The 24,785-nt window shown below is 42.6% G+C and overlaps 1 protein-coding gene across 2 annotated transcripts; it reads right to left on the bottom strand.

The window, feature by feature from the left end:
* Window positions 1-816: 816 nt before the first annotated feature.
* On the bottom strand, window positions 817-23,744 carry CHRNB3 (cholinergic receptor nicotinic beta 3 subunit). 2 transcript variants are annotated; one of them, XM_071220157.1, is made up of 5 exons: window positions 23,596-23,741; window positions 22,493-22,537; window positions 11,441-11,550; window positions 10,299-11,181; window positions 817-9,036 (listed from the first exon to the last, which is right to left on the bottom strand). In XM_071220157.1, the coding sequence occupies exons 2-5, from the start codon at window positions 22,517-22,519 to the stop codon at window positions 8,902-8,904; spliced, it is 1,155 nt and encodes a 384-aa protein (XP_071076258.1). In that variant the 5' UTR covers window positions 22,520-22,537; window positions 23,596-23,741; the 3' UTR covers window positions 817-8,901. The 2 variants fall into 2 exon arrangements, with proteins under 2 accessions (XP_071076258.1, XP_045042680.2); XM_045186745.3 differs by lacking the exon at window positions 22,493-22,537 and having other exon boundaries at window positions 23,596-23,744.
* Between the last annotated feature and the right edge of the window lie 1,041 nt (window positions 23,745-24,785).

Here is a 24,785-nt window from a genome sequence, read left to right as displayed (position 1 = left end):
TTTTGACTTTGGAATATCATCTGAACCCTCCAGCAGGACCAGCCATTCTGAACTAGAGATGCAATTGCACCCCTTTTACACATGTGCACACCCACGCACACACCCACACACTATTTCTGGTTGGTGTTTGGAAAAGTCTAGAAGAGCAGTCTTGGTTATCACAATGACTAGGGATGCGATTGTCATGTAGGGCTTAGGCACAGGGATGTTAAACATTCCATAACATGCGGGACAGACCATTGTAGTATTTTCCCTTTCAACACCCCCATAAGCTGCCCTGTGAAAAATTAGAACCCGTTTGAGGGCATTACATTGGGGCACAGGCCTGTGAGGGCAAATGCCTGGCAGGCTTGTTGGGGGGCAGCCACACACCCTCACTGAGTGCAGGAGCGTCCATCCTGCTGAGACACAGTAAGGCTGATCCTTCCCAACTCTTCAGTCCTGTGAGGGTAGAGTTTTGCAGATGAAGAGGGCCTGCATCTGTAACAGGGATGAGGATAGCAGCTTTCTCACAGGGCTGTTTGGAAGGCTGCCTGAACTGATCATCATCTTTCTATGATATCCCTTTGGACACTGCATTCTCCTGGCCTGCTTGAGTCTCCTTTTGTTGCCCGAAGCTAGAACCGTCGTTGAGCATTCGGGGTCGTGTCTAAGTCTACAGGGGGCCAGGCCGCCTTGCTGCAACAGCGGTGACTCTGCCTGGAGGTGTGGCGGTCAGTGTTCACCTGTGGGTGTATTGCTGCTCTCGGTTACTTTCCCCAATCCCAAGATTGTCCATGAACCAAAGAAATCATGTTACTTTTATTTTCACTATTATTTTATTGACATATTGACTAGAAAGTCTTAATACAAAGAAGGAATATATGTCAGGTTAAACATGAATGAGAGTCACCACGGCTGTTAATTAAGTGAATTCACTTAATACATGATAGCAGGTGTTTCCAAGGAAGAATTATGACACAAGCAGAAAGGTCTATCCCAACATAAAATCCTACTCTTTGGAAATTATAGTGTCCTAATGTAGATGGTTAGACCACCTTCCAAGGGCCAAGGTAAGAGTCTTTAAAACCCATGTGTGGTAGGAACACAGGCTATGCCACTCAGTTCATCACTGGACAGGCGGAGAGATCAGGCTGCCATCATCTTAACCCAGCGATTAGTCTTCATGATTAGGTAGCCAGGTAGTATGTCTCCTTGTACAGTGCAATATAAACTCTGCACCTTCATCTCTGATGTATGCTGTCAAAAAAATTGAACTGGAATTACAGCTGTAACTTTGAATTTGCAGGAAATGCAGGAGACAGAGGAACAAGTTAAATGACACCAGAAGCCAGCAACCAGACAAACCCAAAACATGAGACATTCTTGGGGAAAACTGACCTAGTCCTTTCAACAAGTCAGTGACAGGAAGGAAATTAACATAGATTTAAGAGGCATAACACTATGGGTTAAATCCTATTTTAGACAAGCAAGCTATAAACTTAGGCTGTTCTTGCCCTGGTTGGTGTGGCTCAGTGGATTGAGTGCCAACTTGCTAACCAAAGGGTTGCCGGTTTGATTCCCTGTCAGGGCACATGCCTGGGTTTCAGGCCAGGTCCCCAGTAGGGGATGCATGAGAGGCAACCACACATTGATATTTCCCTCCCTCTCTGTCTCCCTCCCTTCCTCTCCGTCTAAAAAGAAATAAATAAAATCTTTAAAACAATTTAGACTGTTCTTGAAACAGGGAAACTTAAATATGGAATTATTAATTTTTCTAAGTATGATAATAGTACTTAAAGACTTTTTAATGTAAGAAAATGTTTCTTCAAGGTACATACTGAAAATCACAGAGAGCGAGCAAGCTGGAAATATCAGAAGGACTGAGCAAGAGTACAAATTTTTCTTTATTTCAGATGAATAACCCAATCCAAACTCGCTGGTACTGGGTTAATTAGTCAACAAATATGGATTAAGCCTTGACCGTGCACACAGCTCTATTAGATGCTGTTGGGGATATAACACAGGGTATGCTATGACATACCCTGAGGCAAGGAAACTCACTTAAAATAACAGAGAACAATTACCTTCTAAACTATATAGCAGAGACGGAAAACACCACGGAATTTCAGAGACGGGGAGCTCAGTGGGGCCGTGTGCTCTGTGGAGGCTTCATGAGGAGGTGGAGTGATAGCAAAGATCTGAAGAATGAGAACAGTTAGGACAGATTTCTGTGTGTCCACACAGGTGTGCATGCCTGTGAGTGTCGACACGTGTGTGCCTCCATGTGGGAGTGCCTGCATGTGTGTGCTCATGCACGTGTCTGTCCCACATGCTGACACGTGTGATGGAGAGTCGTATGGGTTTTGCTGCATCCACTTGTTGAAATTAGCTGGCAAGGTTGCCCACAGGAGACTTTTCTTGCTATAAATTTGGGATAAAATCTTCTGCCCTGACTGGTGTGGCTCAGTGGATTGAGTGCGGGCCTGCACACCAAAGGGTCACCAGTTCATTTCCCAGTCAAGGCACATGCCTGGGTTTTGGGCCAGGTCCCCAGCGGGGGGAGCGTGAGAGGCAACCGACACATTGATGTTTCTCTCCCTCTCTTTCTCATTCCCTTCCAGCTCTGTCTAAAAATAAATAAATAAAATCTGTAAAAATATTTCTTGGTTTCATAGTTCTCTTTTGTAGTTACTTCCTTAGGGTTATGGTGATATATAAATATGTACCCTTTTCTATATTTAAAACTGGTATTTTATCCCAATTTAGCTGCAGTGAGGCATAAGCTGCACATACATGTAGAAATGTTTGACCTGTGCCTGGGCAGAAAGGGGCTGTGGAAAGTGGGTCGTGTGATATTTTTTCTAATTGAAGACTGAATTGTAATTGAAATGCACTTTTCTAAGATTGGTATTGCCATTTACCTAGCAAACTAGTGAGTTAAATAAAGTTAAGTAACGAGTTAAAGTCAATAGCGTTCTTAATAAAAAGAACAGTGACTTGCCCTTTGAGGTCACAATCCCAGCGGGGATTCACAGCATCGAACCTTGATTTCATCACAAAGAACATCTGCAAACCCTGTCCTAAAGGGGTGGAAAGCAGATTACATTTTTCCAAAGGAACAAAGTTGTAATTAGAAGTCGTGTAGTTTAAAGTGTGAAAGCTCCAGTGTACAGCTCCAAAAAATAGAATTTTAGAGCAGAAGGAGTGTCAGAGGTCATGAGTCATAACCTCTTGTTGACCAGAGAGGACAAATGACCCTCGTAAGGTCCCACAGCTAACAGCTGGGTAATAGCCGGTTTGGAACTCAGGAGTCCTTGTGTCTGGGTTTCTTCTCCATGTTGCCTCCTTTTTAAAATCCAGTCAAATGCACAGAAAAGTGACGGGTATGTGGATAATACCAGGAGCCCCAATATTCCATAATGTGTGCACATAACACAGAAAATATAAAACATGGCATCGATTGAAAACAAATACACTGACCGTATTAAATACTGCCTAAACATTTAAAATATATAAACAGGATTTTTTTTTTTTTTTTTTAGAATTTAGAGTTGCTATTTAGAGTAATTTGAATGACTTGAATCTCTCTAAAATGCAGTTCAGGGTATTTGAAAAATTCTATTATTTTTGTTTGCTATAGTTCTTTATGTTTTAAGAATAGAGCAGATCTCAGAACTTTGTAGGCCTACAAAAGAGAGCCATACGAGACAGGGAGGGTACTTAAAGGAACGATTTCCAAGAGGAGGGATCAAGGGCACAAGCGGAGAAGAAATTAGGTGTGGAGAGGAGAGGGCTAGTTGGTATGCACAGGTGGGAGATCTGACTGGAAGCAGTCAGAGGGTACTGCAAATGTCCCGGAGACTGGGAACAGTCAGGCGTGAAGAACCCTGTTAGAGTAGATGTGGTCCTCTTGCCAAGATCATGAACTCCAAGGCATGTCTCACTGCCTGGCCTGGTAGCTCAGTTGGTTAGATCCTTGTCCCAGTACACCAAGATTAGAGGTTCGACCCCTGGTCAGGGCACATATAAGAAGCAACCATAAATCAGTAGAACAACAAATTGATTTCTTTCTCTTTGTCTCTCTCTTTTCCTCTCTCAAAAAACAATAATAAAAAAACATACATGCCTCACTTTTTTGTCAATAAATTAGCAATTCTATTCCTAAGAAAATCATCTTTCTAGTCTCCACCAGTCTGCAAAGTCCAGATTATTCAGATCCCTCAAAATAGATTCACATTCTTATCATGGTGTGGTGCCTCCTTTGGTTTTCAGTGTTTTGGTTGCCATGTATTAATTGGGCAAATCTGACAGTATTGGGACTTTAACAAATTTCTAGCATAAAATGGCTGGATGAAGTGTTTCCTTCTTTTTTTTCCTACTCCAAATCCTATTCATACTAGAGAAGAAAGACAAAATGAAAACAAGCCCGTAACAGCACTGGGAAGTTGGCCAGGGTAGCTTCATAGACCAGATTGGTGAGGAATGGCAGGAATATGTGGGGCAGATTTATAGGAATATGTGATCAGATTTATAGTAAAACCTAACTGAGCAGTAGAATTGTGGTCCCATGCAGTCAAGATGGGACCACCAAAGAGGTTGTTTTTTCTTAGAAAATCTCCACAGTAATCTTAAGATGATCTAAGGGGAGACTTAAAGAGGAAGTGTCATTGTTCAGTAATCCATTGAAGGACCAGGTACAGCTGCAGAAGTTCTGTACTTTCATAGTTGTTAAGTCATCTGTCCCCGTGAATGTGGGCATTCTGACACGTGGGAAACCAGGGTGGGCGCTGGACTCAGAGGGTGAGGCCTGCCATGGAGGAAGAGGGGTCCCTCCCTGCATGTAAGAGATGAGCTGCCCACACATGCTGGAGAAATGCTTTCTTGGACACAAACAGTAAAGGAAATTGACAGGAGCCAGGTTTCCTGTTTAGAAATAGTTTTTACTGCTGGGTGAATAAATAAATCAAAAGTCACCAAACATTTGAGTAAAATGACCACAAAAAGTATCAAAAATTGGAAGAATCAACCCCTGAAAAAAATAATGCAGACAATGGAGGACTTTAAAGTAACTATAATTAGTATTTCCCCAAATATTCCAGAAGATAAGACAACCAAAAAGACAACTTGGAGTTCTTAGAAATCAAATACATGCTTCAATCACAAACAAACAAATGAAAACCCGACCTCAGCAGGTGGGCTGAATACCAGAACAGGTGATGACTAAAGAGCAAGTCGGCTCTCACAGCAATCTGACACTGTAGAGAATTAACGCCATACAAAGAACGAGAGAAAAGCTAATAAACATGAAGGACAGATCCAGGAATACCATGATCTCTCTAATAAAAACTTCAAAAGGAAAAGAGAGTGTGAATAAAGGTCGGGAAATAATAAAAGACATAAAAGAAGAAATTTGCATGAGTTGACGAAACACATCAGTCAACAAGTGCTAAGACAAAATGAGGAAAAAAGGGAGAGAGAGAGAAAGAAACAGAGAGAGGCATTTCTATACTTAGACACGGCATGTACCATACAGGTGATATTTCCAAAGTCCAAAGATAAAGAGAAAAGCCCAAGATTTCAGTGAAAAAACCCCCACAGGAATCTAAAAGGAATAAGGAATAAGGACCAACCGTCTCCAGACCTCTCGTCCTCATCTATAGCCTGGGATACTGTGGAACAACGTCTTCGGAGTTTTAGGAAAAATGATTCTGAACTCAGAATTCTGTGCCCTGCCAATCTGTTCGGTAAGGGCAGAATAAATTACAATTTTGGAAATTCAAGAGTTCAGAAAAGTTACTGCACTCAAAATGTTCTAAAAGAATTACTTAGAGATGTCTCCCTCTGAAATAATAAAACAAAAAAGGAAAACTTAAGATAAAAAACAGTGGTGAGCCAAGAAATGAATAAAGCAATTAATGTGTTTATACTATGATTGTGAACTAAATAAATTGTAAATAAATTAATCTGAATAAAGATACATAAAAATTAATAATCTGGACTTAAAATTCTGATGACTTTGACAAAATATAAAAGATGATAGAGGGGAAGTAAGGTAGTCAAGGAATTGTTTTATTCAGAGAATGGTGGCTTCAGGCATTAATTCTCAACACTGATTAAAAAGAGTTTGAATATGTCAATTAATAAATGAATAGAAATGAATGCATAACTTTCAAGCCATTAGAGAAGAAGGAACAGACAAGTTCGGTCAAGATGGAAAAAGAGCAACACAAGAAGGAATAAGAAAATACTACAGAAAACACAAAACAAAATGACATGAATAAGACTAAACATGTGTGAGAGGGTTAAACCCTTAAATTAGTTTTTAAAAAGTCCCAGACACAAACTATTTATCAGAAACATGCCCCAAATAAAATAATCCAGATAGGGATTTAGACTTAGAACTCGGAAAAGAGAAAAATTGCTTCAAGCTAAAATCCAGGATTTGGTAGCAGCAATTTTGGAGAACAAAAAGCATCTGAATATACTCACCCCGATGAGTCTTAGAGAGTGAGGGGCGTAGAGGAGATGAAGCGCATCCAGAGGTCAGGGAGACACATGGAAACGGAAGGGAAAGCATCTTGGCAATGACTGGGTGGGGGGGAGGGGTGCGGGGGGGCAGATTTTATACCAAAAGCAAAGGCAACAATAGAAAAAATAAACAAGTGGGACTACACTAAGCTAAAAATCTTTTGCACAGCCAAGGAAATCATCGGCAGAATGAAAAAAGAACCTATGAAACGAGAGAAGAGATTTGCAAACCATATATCAAATAAGAGGTTAATCCAAAGTCTACAAAGAACTCATATAACTCAATAGCAAACAACCCAAATAACCCAATTTAAAAATGGGCAAAGGTCCTGAATAGACATATTTCCAAAGAAAACATACAGACAACCACCAGGTACATGAAAATGTGCTCCACATCAGGGAAATGCAAATCAAAATTGCAAAGACACACTATTTCCCCCCCTGGGAATGGCTGTCATGGAAAACACAAAAGATAACCAATGCTGGAGACGTGGAGGGAGCCTTGTGCCCAGTGGGTGTGAATGTAGCTGAAACAGCCACTTTGGAGGTTCCTCAAGAAATTAAAACAGCCCTGGCTGGTGTGGCTCAGTGGACTGAGCGCCAGCCTGCAAAACAAAGGGTCGCCAGTTTGATTCCCAGTCAGGGCACATGCCTGGGTTGCAGGCCAGGTCCCCAGTAGGGGGGTGTGCAAGAGGCAACCACACACCTCTTTCTCTCCCTCTTTCTCCCTCCTTTTCTCTGAAAATAAATAAATAAATTATTTTAAAAAGAGAAATTAAAATAGAGCTAAAAAAGAACTACCATATGATCCAGCAATCCCACTTCTGGTTGCATCCAAAGAAAACAAAGGCATTTTCTCAAAGAAATACCTGCACTCCCATGCTCATTGCAGCTCGTGCACAATAGTCAACGTGTAGAAACAACTTAAGTGTCTGTCGAAGAATGAATGAATGAACGAATGAATGAATGAATGAAGAAAATGTGGCACATAGAAGTATATACACAATGGAATATAATTCAGCCTTTAAATGAAGGAAATCCTTCATGTGTTACAACACAGATGAACCTGCAGGGCACTTTGCTGAGATAAATTAGACAGAGAAAGACAAATACTGCGTAGTTTATATGTGGAATCCCTCAAACTAAAAAAAAAGAAGTGGAACTCAGAAACAGAGAGTAGGAAAATGGTTGCCACTTCTGTGGGGGAAAGGGGAGTAGGGAGACGGTAGAAGGGTACAAACGTTCAGTCATGAGGTGAATGAGCTGTGAGGACCTAATGTAAACCATGGAGACTGTAGCTGATGACACTGTATGGTGTAACTGAAATTTGATGACAGGAGAACTTACATGTGAGAGAGAGAGAGAGAGAGAAACAGAATGGAAAGCCTAGAGGTTATGTTGAAATGCATTAGATTACATGCGGGGACTGACAAACAGCATTATCAGAGAATGTTCAGCACAGATATTTTGATTTTCTAGGAACAGATAATGGGCATTAATGACTGTCTTTCTGGTAGCAGGTGACATCATTTCTACTCTAAGTTATTTTGATATGACCTTCAAGCAAGTCCCAGTTCACAGCAGTTTCACCATCTGAAAACCTTTATAATGTTATGAATAATTCCAAGAGAATAGAACTTCAATGTCCTCACCAAAAAAAAATTTAAAGAACTTTTTAAAAAAGGAAAAGAAGGAAGAAAAGAAACAAAATGGAAAGCCTAGATTAACACCAGCCTTACGAGTGAGGCTGTTTTTAATAAATGCCACGTTCAGCGGGGACGTTAATTGACCAGTGGCATCTTGGAATATCCTTAGTAACAATTATGCTGGGCCAGGGGCTGTCATTCCAGTGGAATTCGCCAAATGGTTGTTGAGACACGTTCACCCACGTTGCCAGAGCTACACAACACATAGCCCAAGGTGCGACTCCGGTGAAACCACCAAGGACGGCAGCGGGTACAGGAGACCCACGTCCTGCCACACAAACACCTTCACTCGGAGGCCTCCTTGAACTCTCTGTGGGCCTCAGGCTTGGTTAGGCCTCAGTCCAGCTTCCTGGGAGCATCAGTCACCTACTAGTAACAGTCCTAGTGCGTCCTGGCTTGTGACCGCGGGCCTGGACATATGACTCCTCCCTGAATGACTGTGGAAGCCAAGGCAAGGGACCTGTGGAGCTTCTGCTTTATTTAAATCCAGCCCACTCTAAGGCAACCTCGAATTTACTGTGGGCAAACCCACCTTTCCCAAGGTTCAGTTTCCATGAGGAGGACACAGACCCTTCTAACGAACACGTGCATTTGGATGCTGTATATACATGCTAGCTGGGTGTCAGGTCTAAGGTGTAATTTTGTCTCTATGGTATATATATTAGATTTCACTGAAGACTTGTTCCTAATGGTAACTATGCAGCCACATCTTCAAAGCGGGGGTAAAAATCAGAACAGAGCCTGTCACTGACACTATCAGAAAGAGCCACAGGAAGATGCGGTCCAGAACTTGTGCTACGAATTTCCAGTCTTGTACAACCTGCAAAAGAGAAAAAGACACCTTCCATTTACAATGCTGGGCAACCATTCTGAATTATTTCAAGGGACTTAAAAAGAGTAATAACCAGATTGACAGCCCACCAGTTTTCAAAACACACCTAACCCATTGCCCTCAGTATGGGCTTGGGTTCTTCCCTGCAACTTCACTAACAGTGCCTGAACTGAACAGCCAGTGAACACTTTCATCAACATTGAAGATGTAAAATAGAAACAACAGATCATTTACACATTTGTAAACATTACAGGTTAAAATGGGGAGAGCCTGATTTCTTTACACAAATAAAAAGCCAGTATCTCTCAGTGTGATGCTTTCTGATACTACATTTGAAACGAACCATAAATTTATAAATGAAGAATTTTCATAGCCCAGTGTCACAAGGCTACTTCTCTTCTTTAGCTCCACCCGGGGTTTCACTGCTACAGCTCCAGGATGATGGATACTGCCCAGGAGGGGGACTGACCGGGAGAGGCCAGGAATTCATAAAGGAGAGAGGAGACCAAGTCCCTTTGGAGGAAGAGAAGTTGGGGCGGGGGTGGGGTGAGAGGGAATGGGCAACAAGCTGTGAAGGGCAAGGTCAGAGCAGGAAAAGCAGTGAGGCTAGAGGAGTCTGAAGGACAGGCCAGTTCTCATCTTTCACGGGAAAATAAATGTCCTATGTCTACTACATGGGGATTATGTACCATGTCTCAAGTTACGTAGAATTAGGTAGGATCTGAGTCCAGGACTGTTCTGAGTCTGAAATTCACACTCTAGCCACACTTTTCCCACCCCCCCAAAATCTGAAAGCTAAATAACTACACCCTTTTCTCTCACCAAAATATTTGTTGAAACACTATATTTCTATATTAGTTTAAAAATCTGATTCTCTTCTTTTATTTCCAAATACTATGGATAGAAATATCCATCATCCCATATAAAAATGAGAAGTTACCAGAGATCAGAATAGCCTACTGAAAATGTAGAGTTGAGTTATTTTAAATTGAATCAAACTAGTCATAAGGAATAGTGCTTAATCTATAGTTGCTTCACTTTTGCTCATTCTGTTTTTGTGAACTTCTTAAAAATCCATACCAAAAATACCTAATTTATGTCAGGGCTCGCTTTACATTTCATACGCGTAAAGCAGATAGCTAATAATGTCACACTTTAAACAAAGACAGCATTTTGTTGTACACCCAAGTGAAAATACTCATTCTTGCACACCTCAACAATAGCTTTATTAAGAATAGCAGTTTACCCACCTGGCTGATAAAATGCTCTTTCTTCACGTGCCTTGAGATGTATCTAATGGAATCAGCAGCCTTTTCCAAGAAATCAACCAGAACTTTTTCTCCATCACTGATCTGTTTCTGTTTCCTTTTTTCCAGGACTTTACCTTTCACCACCGGTTTACTCTCTTCTGTATCTGCGAAAGAGTAGCGATCCACATGGTCCCTCATACAAAGTAATTTAGGAAGTTTTTGCAGAAATAGCCTCTTAACCCAGGGGGCCATGGGATGGTAAGTTGAAGAAGATCTGTGGTGCACGTTAATGACAAACACGGTCACGATAATCGACAGGGTGACGAAAATCATGATGAACAGTAAGTACTCGCCAATGAGAGGAATGACCTTTGAAGAAGACGGGATGATCTCTTCAATCACTAAGAGAAAGACTGTCAGGGAAACCAGAACCGATGTAGACAAGGAAAGTTTTTCTCCTTCATCAGAAGGTAAATAGAACACGAGAACCGTCAGAAAGGAGAGTCCCAGGCAGGGGATTATCAGGAAGAGGGTGTAGAACAGAGGCAGGCGACGCAGGACGAAGGAGTAAGTGATGAATGGGTATGTATACAAACCCTCTCTTCTGTTCCCCTTCGTCCCTTTGGCATTTAGTATTTCCCATTCTCCGTTATCAAAGAAGTCTTTTCTGTCGACGTTCTCATGTATCAAAACGAGGTCAACCATGGTGCCGTCGTAAGTCCAGGACCCAAACTTCATGGAGCAGTTCTGCCGGTCAAATGGGAAAAACGTGACGTCCATGGTGCACGAACTTTTATAACTGGCAGGAGGGGTCCAGATGACAGTTCCATTGGATTTCACTATGACTTTGGTCATGAGGGAGCCTTCGAAACGTCCGTCAGCACTGTAGTAAAAGCAGTTGTATTCAATAGTAAGTTGAACACGGGAGGGTTTTTTTTTTTTTTTTTTTTAGTTTAGTTATGCCAACCACTGTACCGTTGGTATTTTATTACTTTCTTTTTACAAGGTTAAACGATATCTCAAAAACAAACAATACTCTCATTACTTGAAGTTGTGCATTTCTCTTATTTATTTTACCAACATCAGGCTTTTCTATTTCTAGTCCTAATCTGCCCAGTGTCCTTTACTTCTGTGATACTTACTTTTCAAAGAGAACTATGTCAGGAAGCCAGAGAGATTCTGATGGGACTTTAATTGAATGAATTCCACCATATTCATCAGGATTCCAGCGTAATTTGTGGTCTGTCCATTCCTGCATAAAATTAGCATACTGTAATTTTATTCTGGCCATTCACTGTTTTACACTTTGAGGTCTTCAAGTTTATGTTAATTTACTAACCCAGTGTTTTATTTAAAAAGGACAAGTTCATCTGCCTTAGGTGTTATGACCCTCTCTGAAGTGGTTGGAAAGACAGGGCTTGAGCCACCGGGTCTCTGGTGTTGCCCAAGCCCACACACCTGTCCTACCTGATTTCTAAAATTCCCACATCTACCTCACAAGCAAGAGGCTCAGCAACAAATGACACTGATTCATAATCCATTTTTTCAGCCTATTTTCTCTTAAGAATAAAAAAGCAATGATAGATCTAATTCAGCTTATTCTAGGTGACTTAGTCCAGTGATATTTTAATCCCATGATGGAGGGTACAAGTGATTTTGAATGTCACTCAAGAGTCTTGGACAAATATCCATTCACTATGTTAATATAGAACATTTAGTGTCTGCTGACTATTCTTGATGACATTATAGCCTTTATCCAATAAAAAATATTTTCCAAGAATTTCTTCTAAATTCTAATTTGAACTTATTTTGTGAGCACCCAATTACAATGTTAAATTATATTTCTAATATTGTTACCCTCCAGATGCTTCCATATTTTTTCTCATAATACAATGAAATCATTTAGCATGTTTACAGGGGCTGATGGGTCCAGATTAACAAACTTAGCCATTAATTGATTTGATTATGAAAGTGAAGAGGATGATATGTGGATGACCCAATTACAGTAGAAATGGACTTTCTTAAAAAGATTTTGGATCCCAAGTCTCATGAAATCTGACCTGAAAATTAAATTCTTCTCTTCTACCGTCCCTCATGTGGACAGCTGAGTAATGATGTAGGATAATATTAAATGACATTTCAGAAAGTTAGAAGGGTATGCCCATTGTGAAGCTTCCTGGAGCCCAGTGATGCCAACTTGGTTATTAAAAATTCAGGAGTCAGCAGATGGATAACTTGACTGAATGGTAAAATATTAAAATAAGCACAATGCCTGAAAATGATAGAGCTATACACATTAGATGTGGCATTGTCTGTTTTAGACAGTATTTGCGAGGCTCAATCTTTGAAAAACAAACTAGGAAGGTATGAGTCTTCAAGAAGCTACACTCTAAAGGATAAGAAATTACATGGCTATTTATGGAAAAACTGTGCATATGAAAACAGACAGTTTAAGAGTCCAAACTAATAAAGTATTTACTGTATTTACTTGGTGCTTATAGGCTTAGCTTTTTAATTTCCTTTTCCTCTGCCCATTTTGAAAAGCAAATACAACTTCATTCTTACGGATAATTTGTTTCTTGCCAAGAAGACGTTTGCCATTAGCAGCAGGTCTGGGTCCCAGAAATGTTGAAGGGAACTCAGAGTAGCATTTTTATTTGTTTGTTTCGCTTTCACCTCGTTTATGGTTTTAAATTTTATTTACAATAAAACTCGCTCTTTTTGTGTCCCTTTCTATATGCAAACAGTTGTATAATCACTAACACTTTGAAGATATCAGAACAGCTCTGTTGCCCAATAAATTTCGCATTCGTAATCAGCCCCTCCCACATCCCCACCCCCTGGTGACCACTGGTCCGGTTTCCAATTCCATAATTTTGCATTTTCTAGAATGTCATGTAAATGGAATCATGTCGTAGACAGCCGTTTGATCCTGATTTCTTTTACTTATCATATGGATTTTGGATTCTTCTATGTTGTGTTAATAGTTTGTTCATTTTCATTAGTGAGTGGTATTCCATTGTATGAATACACCACAATGTATCCATTCACCAGGTAAAATACTTGGATTCTTTTCAGTTTTTAATGATCATCACGAAAGGCACTATAAACATTTGGTACAGTCCTTAGGATGAAAAACATGTTTTTTTCCTTTATATGAAACCGTCAAACTGGTTCAGAGTGGCTGCAGCATTTTGCATTCCCACTAGCAATCTACGAGAGTTCCGGGTGTTTGGCACCTTCTCCAGTCTTGATATGGCCACACTTATTTTATTTTATTTTATTTTTATTTTTAAAAGATTTTGTTTATTCATTTTTAGACAGAGGGAAAGGGAGGGGAAAAGAGAGGGAGAGAAATATCAATGTGCGGTTGCCTCTTGCATGCTCCCAACAGAGGACCTGGCCCGCAACCCAGGCCTGTGCCCTGCCTGGGAATCGAACTGGCAACCCTTTGGGTCACAGGCCAGTGCTCAATCCACTGAGCCACACCAGCCAAGGCCACATTTTTTAGTTTCAACTGTATTGTAATAGTTGTACAGTGGTATCTCACTATGGTTTTTAATACGCATTTTCCTAATGACTAATAATGTTGAGCATCTTTTCATAGCTTATCTGCCATCCATGTATCTTATTTGGAGATCTTTGCTTTTTTTTTTTTTTTTTAGAGTAAGAGAGCAGGGAAGGGAGGGAGAAAGAGGAGAAGAGAAACAACAATCGGTTGCCTCTTGTACACACCCCGACCTGGGACCAAACCCACAGCTTGGCATGTGCCCTGACTGAGGATGGACTCAGCGAGCTTTCACTTTGGGGGGATGACGCCCAACCCACTGAGCCACCCCAGTCAGGGCATACATCTTTGCATGTTTTAAAATCGTGTTGTTTTCTTATTACTGAGGGCATTTCTCTCTCTCTTCTTTCTTTGAGTTTTCAAATATATTTTTATGTACCAAAGAGTCATAATCTACTTAAAAATCCAAGAGGCATTTTTCCAAGATATAACGCAAGGGAAGCGAGGAGAGACAGGTGAAGGGAGACCACCAGGAGGCTCAGAGGTAACTTTCACTTGTTACTGAGTGTTTAGAGTTCTTTATACATTCTGGATATAAGCCCTCAGTTAAATATTTGATTTGCAATATTTCCCCACAGTGTGTGGTTTCTTAACTCTCTTAACATCTTTCATAAGATAGATGTTCTAAATTTTGATGCAGTTCATTTTATCAATTGTATCTTTTATGGATTATGTCATACCTTAAGAAATTTCTGCCTAATCCAAGATCACAGAGATTCTCTCCTATGTTTTCTTCTAGAAATTTTACAGTTTTGTGTATTACATTTAGATTGAAGACCCATTTTGAGTTAATTTTTTATTATGATGTGAATTTAGGTTGAGTTTCTTTCTTTTTTCTTTTCTTCTTCTTCTCCTTCTTCTTCTCCTTCTCCTCCTTCTCCTCCTTCTCTTCCTTCTCCTTCTCCTTCTTCTTCTTATTCTGCATATGAATGTTGAATTGTTCCAGCACATTTTGTTGAAAAGACTAAACATTCTCCATTGAATTACGTTTATACAGCCCTGGCTAGTGAGGCTCAGTGGATTGAGTGCCAGCCTGCGGACCAAAGGATCGCTGGTTTGATGCCCCAGTCAGGGAACATGCCTGGGTTGCAGGCCAGGTCCCCAGTGGGGGGCGATCAAGAGGCAACCACACATTGATGTTCCTCTCTCTCTCTTTCTCCCTCCCTTCCCCTCTGTCTAAAAATAAATAAACTATTTTTTAAAAAGAATTATCTTTATACATTTGCTAAAATCAGTTAACCATATATGTAAGGAGGCCTCATTATGGGCTTTTTGTTCTGGTTCATTCATCTATGTGTCTCTCCTTTCCCCAATACCACACTCTCTTGATTATCATCACTTTCTAGTAAGTTTTGAAACCATGTAACATGTGTCTTCCAACTCTATTCTCCTTTTAAAAATTTGTTTTGGCTATTCTAGTCCCTTTCCTTTTCCAGGTTGTCTCTCCAGTGTCAACCTCCTGCTGTAGGAGGGTTTGACCCTTCCTTCTGTTCCAGGGGTGGGCCTGCCCCTCAGACCTGCCTGCCTTGATCTCCAAGGACCAGATTAGAGTCACTAAAATACCATAAGACTCCTGGGACCACTGCAAAAGAGGTTGGCTATACTCTTTCCTGCTGAACTTGAACATAGGAAGCACCCAAGGCTGGAGCTGAAGTAGCCACCCAGTTACCACTGCAGGGGGGGGCTGGATGAGAACAGTGTCACCCAGGGGCTGTGGAGCCTGGAGACACCCAGGAGGAATGCCAGGCCCTGATGATATTGCTTGAGCCCCTGGGTCAAGCTGCATGTAAAACCAGCCTTGTCCTTGGACTTCTCAGATTGTGAAAGCCAGTGACTTCTATGTGTGCGTATGCCAGTTTGGGTTGACTTTAATGTTGCTTGCAGCTGAAAAGTTCCCAGCTGATCTGGGGAGAATCCGAGCAGACCTGAGAGGCAGCATGCTGCAGGCACACAGGCGGTGAGCCCCAGACGACACATGCTCGGGCAGATTGATTGACTGCTGTTGCGCTCTTACGTTCTAGCTCGTCTTGGAAAAACAATGGTAGTGAGCTGATAAGTCAACCCCACAGTTCCTCTGTTTGGACCCTCAAGGTTGTTGGAAATGAAATCGCCTGCTTCTTGGACCTAGTTTTCTCTCTTCTCCAGGCACAGCCAGTCTCCCCCTATGCTCAGTTCCACCCTGCAAACGAGGGAGGTAGACAGCTAATATCCCGGAGCCCACACCTCGGTGCAAATACCAGCCTTTCTTACTGGACTTCCGACAACAGTGTGCACAGCTGTGGCTGGAGATAACACCAACGTAGTGGTACATTATGGGGCTCACAGTCTGGGAGAATTAATGCATTCCTCAAATATGCCCTGCTTGTGTTCGAACAGAAGATATTACCACTGTACTCCTAGCCAATAAACAAGTAAACTAACAGGCAAATAAAAGCCACAGCTGTGGTCCTTGATATGAATGGGACTGGGTGCAGTTTGGGTATGAAGATATTGAACAGCATTGTGGGTAGGGAAGGTAGCTCTGAGGAGTTGACATCTAAACTGAGACACAAGGGGTAAGTGAGGGGTGGGGACAGGGAGGTCCGCCGTGGAGGGAACAGTGAGTGGGAAGGCAGAAATGGGTGCGTGGACGAATGAGGGGTGCGTTTGAATCCTTGAGGAGGATATAAAAAGATCTACAGGAAGCCGATGTTGCATTCCTGGCCAGTAAAGAAAAAGAGGCTAGGTGGGACTTTTGGTCAGTGCTGCTTGCTCTGGTGCACCCAGAAGAGATGGAGCACGGGGGCCCCGAGTCCACATGCAGATTGCCCTTGCTAGTCGCACTCCTTTGTGGGGTTGAGAGTGTCACCTCTCACAAGCTTGGTGTCCTTTCTGTAGCCAGACCTGGGGAAGGAGAGATGTTGTTCCTGACACGCCCATCCAGAGGGGCTCGCCACATTGCTACTGGATGTGTGTCCACCAAGAAGCTGGCTGAGCCCCGGTACCCCAAGCTGACCACGTGTTAGAGTCAGCAAGCTCAGGATGAGGATGCAGAGCCCAAATCCTCAATCTTGTCCTTTATGAAATCTCAGCTTCCTTTAAGAAGCTGTGAGATTTTCTGAGCACCTTCCTGTTGTCTCAGAATCCCTGGGGGCATCTGGAGATGAACCTCCTGCCTTTCCCTTCTTAAAGTACGAGATTAGAATAATATCCCGTGCTCCTGCAGCATGTTCTAGCCAAGACCCTCAAAGCCCTTTGCAAATATCAGCTCTACTTTGCGGGGCTCCCTGGTGGAGAGCTGTGTTACTGCAGGAAACACCAGAGCATGGGGTGTGTCCGGGCCAAATGTCAAAGTTAATCTGCCACTAAACAAAGAATAGAAAGTACTCCAAGCCTAGGTTTCTTAATTCCGAAAAGTACAATTTTAAATCCATGTCATAAATATTCCCTTAAAATGGTCTTTTCTTACATATATTGCCTGAAATATCACTCATAAATGTCTAGCTATTACTACAATTCAGAACAAAATTTAATTTAAACTTAAATCATAATATTTTTTACCATGAATACATTCTTTAAATTATTCTTAGTTTAATACTAAGATAACTAGATAGTAAGAGACAAATATTCCTTGCTGTTGCTTTAATTCGCAGCCTTTGGGACATCCCTGGGAAGTCCAGTTATCTTAAGGTCAGATGAGAAATTCTTAAAGCCAAATCAATGTTGAATCATTTTAATCTTTAAGACAGGAACATGACATGTGATATGTCTCATACTCCCATTTTGTCCATGAGCTGAGCTGTCTGGGCCAAGAGTTGGAATTTGTCATTCAGGATGAGAAAGCCTACAGAGGTGGCACAAGGAAATGACACTTACTGAGTCCCCATCACAGGCCAGGTAATGTGGGAGTCACATTCACACGCACGGTCTCCTCTAACCTCCCAAGGACACTGTGGGCTGGGCATTGCTTCCCTTTGATAGATGAAGAGACTGAGGGTCAGGGAGGTGAAATGCTGGCCCAAGTTGACGTGGCAGGCCTTTTGACGCCTAACTCACTCTGCTCGATTCTTATTCAGGGTCCCCTTGAATCAGAAGAACACGCTGACCTCCCTCGCTAAGGTCAGAGAGAGGCTGTAGGAAAGGTGGGAAAGCAAGATGGTCAGGTCAGAGATGAACTGTAAGTGCCCCTGCAGGCTGTACAAGAAAACTGGGCTTTGGGGAGATCGCCCGGAGCTTCACAGTGAGGCTCTCCCTTCCACAGCAGGTTTGTTTCCTATTTCTCCTCAAAGACCAGCCCCAGGGATCTACCCAAGGAGACCTTCATTATGTTTGCGGGACTTTTTGTTGATCTAAAACAGGAATCAGCTATTGGAGGAACAACACTAGTTTAAGATGTTGGCCTTGGCAGACTTGCAGGCAGCTTTCTTTTCCTCGGGATCATCGTGGGGAGAGGAGAGCAAACTGCTCTCGGCTACGGTGCTGCCAGCTCACCCAGAGCCTCGTCGTCACATTGGTATTTATACACAACAGTGCCTAGCCCAGTGCCCTACACAGTGCCCAGCACATAGTAGGTGCTCAGTAAGTGCTTGTTGAGTGAGTAAACTTGACATCTGTCATCACAGTGATTATTCACACGATACCATCTAGGCAAAGGGTCTGACCCTTGGGACCTTAATGAAAGGTTGGTTTCATTTCCCAACCTTTCATTTACCTTTAAGGGGCTTGTGACGCAGTTTTCCCAGGCCTGGACGTGACAAAGCAGAATCTGAGTGGCTAAGGCATTAAGTACCCTCTCGTGCAGTTTCAGGAGTCAGTGTTAATAATCTATTTATAATTTGTAGGGTTTTGATTTCTCTCTGGAAGCATGAAGGAGGGAGACAAATGAATTTGCAAAATAAATCAATAAAATAAAAATAGCTCCACATAGAGGACTTTCTCAGGACGTCACTAAATTTGTGCTCAATAAAGTTCTTGGTTGAGTGGATGGAAGAGGACTATCTAAATATACCAGCGGAGAACTATGGAAATAGAGGATAAGGCAGAAGAATTAGGTCAAAAGAAACAAAAGCAGGAGTCTCGGTTTTGTATGCCACTGTGGAACACGTTTTTGTTCCAAGTAGGTGGAATTTTATTCTCTCTGCAGATATAAGTTAGGGAGTAATTTTCAGTGTCTGGGAGGGAAATGAGAAAAGAGGAGGGTGTGATCATTTCTATCTTATTTTGGCAGAGTTATGCAGGGTAACTGGAAAGAGCTTCCCAGAGGTTTGCTCTGGTGTGAGAGCTTTGGAAAGTCTTCTTATTGGGAATGCCATTCAGGTGATTCACAACTTCTTCATGTTTTTGGCCTGCACAACGTCTATTGATTCTGTTAGACCCAGTTTGAATTTCTCCTCCCCTTGGAAGCTCTCCCTGATTTTCTCCCTATCTCACTTTCATTTTTGTAACAACACAGTGCCTTATGTACACATTCTTTATAGTGTTTAAAGTTATTTTTTTAACACAATTAATACTATGTTCTCCCTTTAAAGGCAGGGCTGTGTTTTACTCTTTGTATAGTCAGGATCTAGCAGAGTGCCTGGCACTTAGTAGGCTCTCAATAAACCATTTGGAATGAACGGAAGATGCTGTGAATCCTTACTTCACTCTCTCTTCAATGCCTTTCTAGACCAGCTCCTAGAAGTGTCCCAGAAGCTGAGGAATCAATGCCTTTAAAGACCAAGATTGGGAACTCGGCTACACGGGGACAGCACTGTGAGAACTGGACACCTTCCATCAGCTCCTCCAGTCTGAGGAAGGGAGTGATTTCTTCACATAACCTGAACTGCACTTAACAGTGTGGAACCTCGGACAAGTCATTTCAATTCTCCAAACCTCAGTTTTCTCATCCGCAAAGTGGGAGTCATAACAGAACTTACATTATAAGGTAGCTGTGAGAATTAATTGAGTTCATTCTCATGAACACTCAGCATAGTGCCTAAGCATGTGGCACTCAATAAATATTAGGTATTATTGTTATTAGCTGCTCTGAAACTGAGATCCATGTAAAACACCAATTATAGTATTCTCAACATTGATTTTATTGTGCTTTTATCATCTATTTTCTTTTACCTTTCATCTTTCTTTTTCACCCTTAAAAATATTTTTAAAAAAAACCCATAATGTAACATCTTGGCAGAGTTCAAATGCCTCCTATTCCATGCAGCCTTCCCTGCCTGCCACTCATGCTATAGAATTCATCCCTTTTTGCTACTGTATCACCGTGCTGTAACATAGCACTTATTGAATGATACTGATTGTGACATTCCACTCCAAGTCCAGCCTGTGAGTGGGACAGCTGCGGGTCTACAGAATGCACAGCTGTCCCCTACTTTGACTCTTCCTATGACTCAGAAACAGGTCTGGGTGTTTAGTACAAAGGCTGGGTGTGGCAGAGAAGCCCCAACCAGGGAAACCCAGGTTCCCGCCAGGTGAGCTACTAGGCTCTTCTGTCTCTGTAAATGGGGATGATGATACCTGCTTCGCTAATCCAGAGTGACTGAGAAATTTAAGTAAGAGATATGACAACTCTTTGCAGATTAAATGAAGTCCAAGTGTATTATCCTCACTAGTTCTATGCAGTGGGGACCCAAGGCAGCAGGCTGGCTTTTCCAAGTGTCACATGGCCCCACTCCTACGGATTTCTCTTGCTCCGTTTTGGGTGTTGGGATCTTTGGGTTTTGATTCTGTCTTGACCTGGAGGCATTCATCAGGCCACTATGAGTCCAGTGGCCTAACTTTGCTGGAAGTCATTTCCAAAGCTTTTGTCAAGGCCTGAGGAGCCCGTCACTTCTTCCCTTCATGTCGAATTGTGTTCTCTTTGGCTGAAATGCTTCTTTGTTTTCAAAATTTCAAGAAAGCGCAAAGCACCCGCTATCTCAGTATTACCGAACAAGGGTCCCTGGACCAATGTTTTATGTGAGAGAACAATCTCAAGGAGCAGACGGCGAAGGAGGTGTGTGTGAAGCAGCAAGAGTTTGTTATTTTATTTTTCTGACTTCTTCAACCTATTTACATGTTACCAGAAAAATTTTTCTTCTCTCCCCTGCAGGCTCAAATACAGGACTTCTTATTGATTTTTATTAACTCAAAAGTCCTCCATATTTCACAGCTTCTAAAGTGCAAAAAGTAAGATAAGTCACTGAGGAATGAGATAGTTATATAGAAAAATACAATTATTTAAATTATATTTTTTTTATATCTACATTCTCAGCTTATTATTTTTTCCTGAACATTTTTATTTGCAAGTAAAATCCTATGCAAATCTATTTCATAACTTGCTAACATAGCTACCAAGTAAAGCATCAGAGAAATTGAAAGTAGTAAATGTTATAATGATTCTCTAACTCTGATCAAAGTTTAGCGACACTAAATGAAGCCTATGGATCCTCCTCACGGCTTCTTGTATTCATAGTACTTTATAAACAACTAGCAAAAGGAAGTAGACAATGTCTACTAAACCAGAATAGATGCCTGACTTATTTCAATTTAAAGAAATGGAAAGTATTATGTAAGCATGTTAAAATTAAGTGAGATATTTAAGATAGCCTCACCAGGAAGATTTTAAAGCTATGGGAGATTAGGCAGTATCTGGACATTCATTAAATAAACTAGAACTTGTTGCCGTGGCCGGGCGGCTCAGTTGGTTGGAGCATCATCCCTTGCAGGTTCAATTTCCCGTCAGGGCGCATAGCAGAGGCAACCAACGGTTGATGTTTCTCTCTCACATCAACGTCCCTCTCTCTGTCTCTCTCTCCCCTTTCCTCTCTCTCTAAAATCAGTAAACATATCCTTGGATGAGCATTAAAAAGACAATAAAATAAAATAACCAGTAATTGCTACCAAAAACAAAACCAAAAACCAGCAATTAAAGGAACCTTCTCTCCTCCTATCAAAGCAGTGGCAATATTTTGTCCTTTCCTATCACATACGCAAAATTGAGTTTTGAAAGGTAATGATTTCCTGACAATTCTAGACCAAGTTCCTCGGAACAGACGCTTCTGTTTTAGGAAACAGGCTGTAGTCAAGCTAAACGCAACCATCTAAGCAGAGAGCTAAAGACCATTCAAAACACACCCTTCGTTATATCAGAAAAACTTATGTTCATTATTTGGGTGGAGTTTCACTTTGTTCTGAAGTTGACTGTGGACGGGCTCCTGTCATCGCCTATTCTCTCTTTCTAGGGGGCAACAAGGCAGGGTGGGGTAGATTTTCCCGTGGAGGACCAGAGGAGTGAGGGAGAATTTAACGTCGCTGATTTCCTCATCCAGTTGCAGTACCTTCTATGCGGCAGCACTGCACCCTGGAGCCTTCACCCGTTTTGTCCAGGCAGCCCAGAGACCAGTGCTCAGGCCTCCCTGCCTGTCACCGGCCCGCCGCCCTGGGGACGGTCCTGCGGGAGCGACCACAGAGAGAGGCAAGCCCATCCGGGCCCAGGCCTGCTCTCTGACTCTCGCCAAGGAAAACAAAAAGCTAATAGACTCAGTCACTCCCAGACGTCTCCCCGAGGAACCTGAAATGCTCTTTAAAATGATTATTTTTTGAATTGAGCCTTTCTAAATAGAATGGAAATGGTTAGTTCGGCAGATACGGTCCTTGGACGGACATTTACCTGTTTGAGCCACACATTTGTTGTCATCAGCTGGTTCTTTTCATCCTAAGAAAGCGACAGTTAAAAAGATGTAAATTCAATTTAGGTGAGGTTCACTTTGGGCTTTGGGGGTCGGAAAGAGCTCTGAGTCTTACCTTTTGGGGAGATCAAAGTGTAAAGGATTCTCAACTTAAGGACCGTTAAATGGCACAGGATCTTAAAATGTTATGCATATTTTGCTTAAAATGAAGAATAATAATTAAACAAGTAGCAGTTCATTGTGGTGATATTTATATATAATTGCATAACCCAGAAAGCACTTTCAGGGTGCCAAGTAGAATTAAATATTTGCTAAATTGGAAGTGAGCTTTGCATGATTTTCTGGAAGGAACCTTGGGGCGAGGAGTGGGCTGAGGTGCGTGAGTGTGTGCGCATGTCTGGCGGGGCGGGGGATTTGGGTAACACAGGAGGATTAATCTGGGACTGTGGGAACCACAGCGGGATGATTTTGCAGAACCCGGGCTGCTTGCAGTTCACTGATTTTCCAGGAACGCAATCACGGCTTAATAGGCTTAGCAAGAAAATCAGCAGAGAAAATCAGCAGAGAATGCCGAAGCGTGGGTGAGGTCAGGGACCGGTATGGGGGCCCACGGCACACCGGGAGGACGGCGGGTTGCCTGGGCGCTTGCTTTGGCGCTGTCATCATCTCTCTGCCCTCTCTGCACACAGATGCCCCTGCCAGCGCTCTGCAGCTGGTGGGGTGGGGGACACCGGATCAGCCCCGGGCTCAGTTCTCTCTCCTCTCCAGCCCCCGCTCTTCACCCCAGGTGTTCTCCCTGGGTACAGCAAACCGCCAGTGGCAACGCCCGCCCGAGCAACCATGCCCACCCTCGGGCAGAAATGTCTCACACTTAGGAGTGTTGCAACGCAAGTGTGGCCTGTGACACTTCTCGTTCTTTCCTCGGGTCATTTCACTGGCTTCTTGGGGCAGATTTTCTCTCACAGCTAGTTATATTTAAAATTGAAATGTCGGACGTGGGGGAAGAAAACAAAATAAAATCTCAGACTCACAAACAGGTTAAGGAATGCATGTTTTTTTTCGGTTAGTGCCAAGAACTACTCACCACATCTACGAGCTGAGATATTTTCAATCCAAAGTACACTTTTATGGTGTCATTGGAATTTAGTACAGGGCGAACCCATTTCTGATAACCGTGGAATAAATGCCTGAGGAGCGCGTCTTCGTGTTCGGCTATGGAACTGGATTCTGCAGGGGCTGCAAGAATCGTGAGGGAACCTGAATTAATGGGAGAGGCACAGTGACCGCTTTCGCGTCCCATGGCCTGAACCGTCCTGTATTTCTCCGCAGCCTAATTCGGCAAAGGCAGTTTTGAGGGTACCAGGGTTCCAAGCCCACAACACATGGCTAGAAATAGTCTGTATACGTTTACCCAGAACCTTACTCTCACGGGATCTTCGCATCACGAGGTCAACACCTTGACCCCGAAAGATCTTCGACAGTCACCCCTACCCTCTACCTGCCACTCACGCCTCGCACACGCGGCTCTCTCCACGTGCCTTGTCTGCCGCTGCGCCCCGTGCGGCTCCTTCGTGTCCCTTACCCCAACTTGCCGTGTGTGCACAGCAGGACCAAGGTAGATTTACAGTTGTGAGGAAAGAAAAAGCAGAGCTGATCCTTGTACTATTACTTATTCACTGTCGTATTATCTTTCCGAACGGACAACTGTGAGCCTACTTTGCCCCACCCTGTATTTGTCACTGCCTGTCCTTGAGCTCCCTGGGGGCAGGGACAAATCCGCTGCCTTTGATGGTCTTTTTCCAGCACCTAGAGCAGCGCCTGGCCCCCAGCAGGCGCTCATTTTGTATCTGTTTAATGAAGGAGACCCTAACCCGGACCTTTTCCCAGCCTTTCAGCACAAAGCCCCCAATGCCTGCCCTGCGCCCTGTACTGCTCTCCTGCCTTCCTCTCGAGGGAGTCTTCCCTCAGGGCGACCTGCCTGGTCCACGCCCAGGCTCCACACTCTTCTCTGCCCTTCAGTGTTTGAGAGCCTAAGAAACGCCCTAATTTCAAGCTTTAACCCCCCAGGTGAAGAAACAGTTCGGGAAGGCAATCTAGAGATATGTTTTGTTTCTTTTCAGTGCTTTGCTATCAATTTTAAAACACAGAAACTTCGTTGCTGTTTTACATATAGGCCCTCTCTTCGTGTATTCAGCATCCTGTTAATGTCCTAGAGCAATTCATTCTGCCCTGTGTGCTTCGCCACAGAAAACCCCTTTTCCCCGAACTGAGAGA

The sequence above is a fragment of the Desmodus rotundus genome, chromosome 13 (assembly GCF_022682495.2).
Source record: "Desmodus rotundus isolate HL8 chromosome 13, HLdesRot8A.1, whole genome shotgun sequence".
NCBI classification, from domain to species: domain Eukaryota; kingdom Metazoa; phylum Chordata; class Mammalia; order Chiroptera; family Phyllostomidae; genus Desmodus; species Desmodus rotundus.
This window is presented reverse-complemented; position numbering and strand designations above follow the sequence as displayed.

What these genes read in the sequence shown, in the direction of transcription:
- CHRNB3 (XM_071220157.1), bottom strand. Translation starts at nt 22,519, where the DNA reads ATGACAACAAATGTGTGGCTCAAACAG. An exon ending in CAAATGTGTGGCTCAAACAG is followed by an intron (nt 11,551 to 22,492) that starts GTAAATGTCCGT and finishes AATTTTATGCAG; the next exon opens with GAATGGACAGACCACAAATT. An exon ending in GACATAGTTCTCTTTGAAAA is followed by an intron (nt 11,182 to 11,440) that starts GTAAGTATCACA and finishes CTTTTACTACAG; the next exon opens with TGCTGACGGACGTTTCGAAG.